The 4,233-nt window shown below is 40.3% G+C and overlaps 1 protein-coding gene across 1 annotated transcript in view; it reads left to right on the forward strand.

Moving 5' to 3' along the window:
* Nucleotides 1-4,233, forward strand: part of FAM169B (family with sequence similarity 169, member B) — a gene marked incomplete at its 3' end in the record, with an annotated part of 28,385 nt that overhangs the window by 8,448 nt on the left and 15,704 nt on the right. The window contains exon 3 of the mRNA XM_009321544.1: nt 3,483-3,568. Coding sequence (XP_009319819.1) covers nt 3,483-3,568 — 86 coding nt within the window. The remainder of the gene's footprint in view (nt 1-3,482; nt 3,569-4,233) is intronic.

The raw sequence follows: 4,233 nt of genomic DNA on the forward strand, positions 1-4,233 counted from the left end.
CCCACCTGGAGTACTGCGTCCAGCTCTGGAGCCCTCAGCATAAGAAAGACACAGACCTGTTGGAGCGGGTCCAGAGGAGGGCCACGAAAATGCTCAGGGGGATGGAACACCTCTCCCATGAAGAAAGGCTGAGAGAGTTGGGGCTGTTCAGCCCAGAGAAGAGAAGGCTTTGGGGAGACCTTATTGCAGCCTATCAGTACTTAAAGGGGGCTTATAAAAAAGATGGCGGCGAACTTTTTAGCAGGGCCTGTTGCGACAGGACAAGGGGGAATGGCTTTAAACTAAAGGGGGGTAGATTTAGACTAGGTATAAGGAAGAAATTTTTTACGCTGAGGGTGGTAAAACACTGGCACAGGTTGCCCAGAGAGGTGGTGGATGCCCCATGCCTGGAAACATTCCAGGTCACGTTGGACGGGGCTCTGAGCAACCTGATCTAGTTGAAGATGTCCCTGCCCATGGCAGGGGGGTTGGACTAGATGACCTTTAGGGGTCCCTTCCAACCCAAACTATTCTATGATTCTATACTTGTTGGGGTAATTTACCATTCTCCTTCCAAGGTGGAAATCTGGCAAAAACAGCCTCTGTAAGTGTACCATGAATCTGAAATACTGCCAAAATTAAGGTAAAGATGACTTTATCTAAGGTAAAGAACTAGCACATTCTATATTTATTAAACAAACTCAAATTACATCTCTCATATAGCATTGCCTTTAATTTAGTTTGTGACTGAGGGATGCGTTTCAGCAATTCAGATGAAGGCTGGGGAAAAAGAAGTACCAAGCTGGATGTTGCTTTAGTTTTTCTGCTTTACTCTGTGTGTAGAGTCCTGATGTGCACATTTCATTCAAATAGTTGCACACCAGTGTGGGAACATTTGGCCAGCATAGCCTAGAAAGTAAAAATATAATCCAGACCTGGGTTGGGAAGGGATCCATGTTTGCCTAGCAAAAGGAGACATTTCATAATCACAATTGCATTATGCTTAGTGCCTAGTTCAGCTCAGTGTTTTTCAGTACTGTATTCCAAATACCCGTAGCGGTATGGAATCGTGTGCTTCACAGGCTCTCAACTTCTTGCTACACTCTGAGTATGTTTTCTGACGGCAAGTTATCAAAGTACTGAGGGTTAGCAAGCTAGTGCTTACAGGGCAAACCACTCAACTGAGCATGTATATACTCCATTAATTGTGAACTGAAATGTATTGGACTTAATCCATTTCACCTAGTCTTGCAATTGCAAGATCAAGCACATCAAGTCTTGCAATTGCAAGATTGTTGTAATCATGTACATCATGATTCACAGGGTTCAGGTGATGTGTGTAACTTACTGTTGGCAATAACTTGATCTCTTATGATCAGGTGAACGTAACTGAATGTCTTGGAAAGAACAACAAGGCTGGGAAAGGAGAGTGAAGGAACATGTGGTCTCACAAAACACGTTTGCATTTGAAATAGCGTTCCTCAAAGTTGATTATAAAATGAAAATGAGAGTGTGGGGAAGCATGGATGGATTTAACTGCGGACCAGATGTTGACTTGAAAAATTATAACAAAAAGCAAAGTACATCTGTTTGTGAAATCTGGAGAAATGTTTTTCCTTCAAGGAAGGCATACATATAGATAAGGTTGCTCAAGTAATGTGATGTGACAGTTGCTATGTCAACTAGTATTGCCTTCCACACATTTAAATTATTGAATAGCACAGTAAATGTTCTATAAAAGTAGCTCCTTAGAACATGGTTATGCATCTTCCTCTTTTCCTCAAAGATTTTTAAAACTTTTCTGACCTTTACTATGTGTGTTGTATGTGTCTGAACTATGTGCCAAACCTCTGTGCAGCTGCCATTAAAGTCAGCATTTGGCCCATTATGTCCCCTTTGTCTGACTCAGCTCCCTTTGTAGCTGCATGTTTCATGGATGTGTAATGGAGCAGTGGCTGCTTGCATTTGAAAGCAGAGTGAAGGGATTGAGGGAACAGATTGAATCCATCACAGAAAGAGTATGAAACTCCCATGCAAGTAAGTGCATAATATTTAATGAATTGAATCTGGTGCTATAAACAGGCATCTGCCCTTGCGTGCAATACTTTCTTCATTGTTAACCCAGTACACAAAGTGTAATGCTTTTTGGCACATGCTTTAATAATTTATTTGAAATATAAGTTAGCTAAGTGGAATCTCCAGCGTTAAAGCCAGTGGGAGCTGGTAAAAGCTGAAGCAAAAAGGGAAACTAACCTGTGTGCATCAGCGACATTTGTATAACCTGAGGCTAAAACAGGTAAATGATGAATCCTGTTAAAGCCATTTCACTTCTTTGTGTGTGAATTTGTCTCTGACTCGTAGATGGTTTTTAACTTTCTTGTGTTTGTCCCTAGCTGCCCTATTTGAAGATAGTAAAGATACTGATGTTCTTGAGCACTCCTGAAATTGTGGCCATGTACTTTCTTTAGGTGGATGTCACCACTGTATGGATAATAAAAGTTCTTTTTGCTGAAATACTTGCTGCTTGATGTGTTGGTGGTCATAAATGGTCAAATTTCTGTGTTTATTCTAAAACCTAATCTAAATCCTTAAAATCGAGCCTATATACTTTGAAATGACCCTGTGTTAAAACTTTTCTTTCTGAACAAGGCTTGGGAACAATTTCAGTGTCACTGTTGCTGCTTCAGTCTTTCTCTTGTAAATCTAATGGCAGGCAATGAATTCTGTAGATGAACATGTAGGAGTAGGGTTTAAATACTTGTTTCTGCATATGTGAAAAATTCAGGAAGGATGGGAAGAAGTGGGGTGCAAGTTTTGCATAGCACCTACACAAGGACCTGACTTATGTGTAGGCTGGTCACACACTTTTGCTTCAGGGCAAAGTGTATCTTATGTGTGCATATGTCTGTCCTTTGTTGATAGAACATATTCTCTGTATGCATCTGAACTTCCGCGAATATCTGTCCATGCAGAGATTTAGGAGTCTGTACTCTAAAGGTACAGATATATAGAAATTCAATCACATACGCAGCTGAAAAGCTATTTGACAAACCGGATATAAAAACTTTTGTGTTGGACTTGTGTGGGTGCAAATACGGGCATGTATGCATGTGGACAGGGGAAAGTCTGAAAGAAACTTCAAAAATGTAATCTTTAGCTAGGTAGCACTCCTTGTCCCAAATGCCACTCAAGCTTACTATGCTACCGAACAGATATTATGCAGGAAGTGCTTTATTCGTATGGCACAAGGGTTGTCACACCAAAGTCACATCAATTCCTGAGAAAAATTACCTTCACTCGATGCCTCATGTGGTACTGAAAATTGGATATCAACGGACATGGAGGTGAAATTGAAATACAGTCGTCGTTCTGCTGTCTCACAGCAGATCAAACTGGAGTCAGCTGGAGGGAGAAGTAGATCTGAGGCTGTTTGTGGAAGGGTTCAGAACCAACTTTGTATTTATTTGCAGGTAATGTATTCCCCTGTATTTTTCTTTTTCTAGTTTTGGCAGTTTATTTGAACCAGTGTTGGTGGCCTGTTGAAGATGTAGTAAAGACGACTGATCCTTCTAGAGCTGGGCTACTTTCGGTAAGGATGCTATTTTAAACAGTTGCCTTTACCCTGGAACTTTCCAGCTAGAACAATCATGTAATTGTCTCTGATCTCCTATAGCTCATGCTTATAACCTGTGGGATCTGGGCTTTGTGGCTCACCAAATACTTCACATGTCTCCCATTGCACAGTGACATGCACGTTAACCCTCTCCAAACAATTTTGTGCATGCAGTTTATGATTCATCTGTGGGATTTACTAGTTTTTGTTTTTAGTTTACCCTCACTGTCTACTAAAGAAATAATCAGATAAACCGAATTACCTCATTAGCAATAACTCTTCACGTTACAGTGTTGCTTGACTGTCTGTCTGATGTTACTAACCTTTGGAACAATGTCTTATCTAGCTGGTTATAATTTTTTTTTGCCTTGAATAATGTTTGTATTGTGTTCATTTTATGAAACGGTTGTTATTTAATAGTTTCTATATCTGTAATTCTTTTTCCAGATAAATTATCTTAGTAGGATGCAACTACTTTTTCGTAATTTGAGACATTTGGGTAGCCTGTAGTCTGTTTTCAACTAAGAAGTCAAGATGCCTACTACATGTGAGCTTTGTGTTGCCATGAGGCTATTAAGTCAGTTCTGTTTCCTACCCAACCCTCTGTGTCCAGCTTTGGTCCTTAATGATTCTGTTCCTTC

Source organism: Pygoscelis adeliae, unplaced genomic scaffold, assembly GCF_000699105.1.
Source record: "Pygoscelis adeliae isolate BGI_AS28 unplaced genomic scaffold, ASM69910v1 Scaffold13, whole genome shotgun sequence".
Taxonomy (NCBI): Eukaryota; Metazoa; Chordata; class Aves; order Sphenisciformes; family Spheniscidae; genus Pygoscelis; species Pygoscelis adeliae.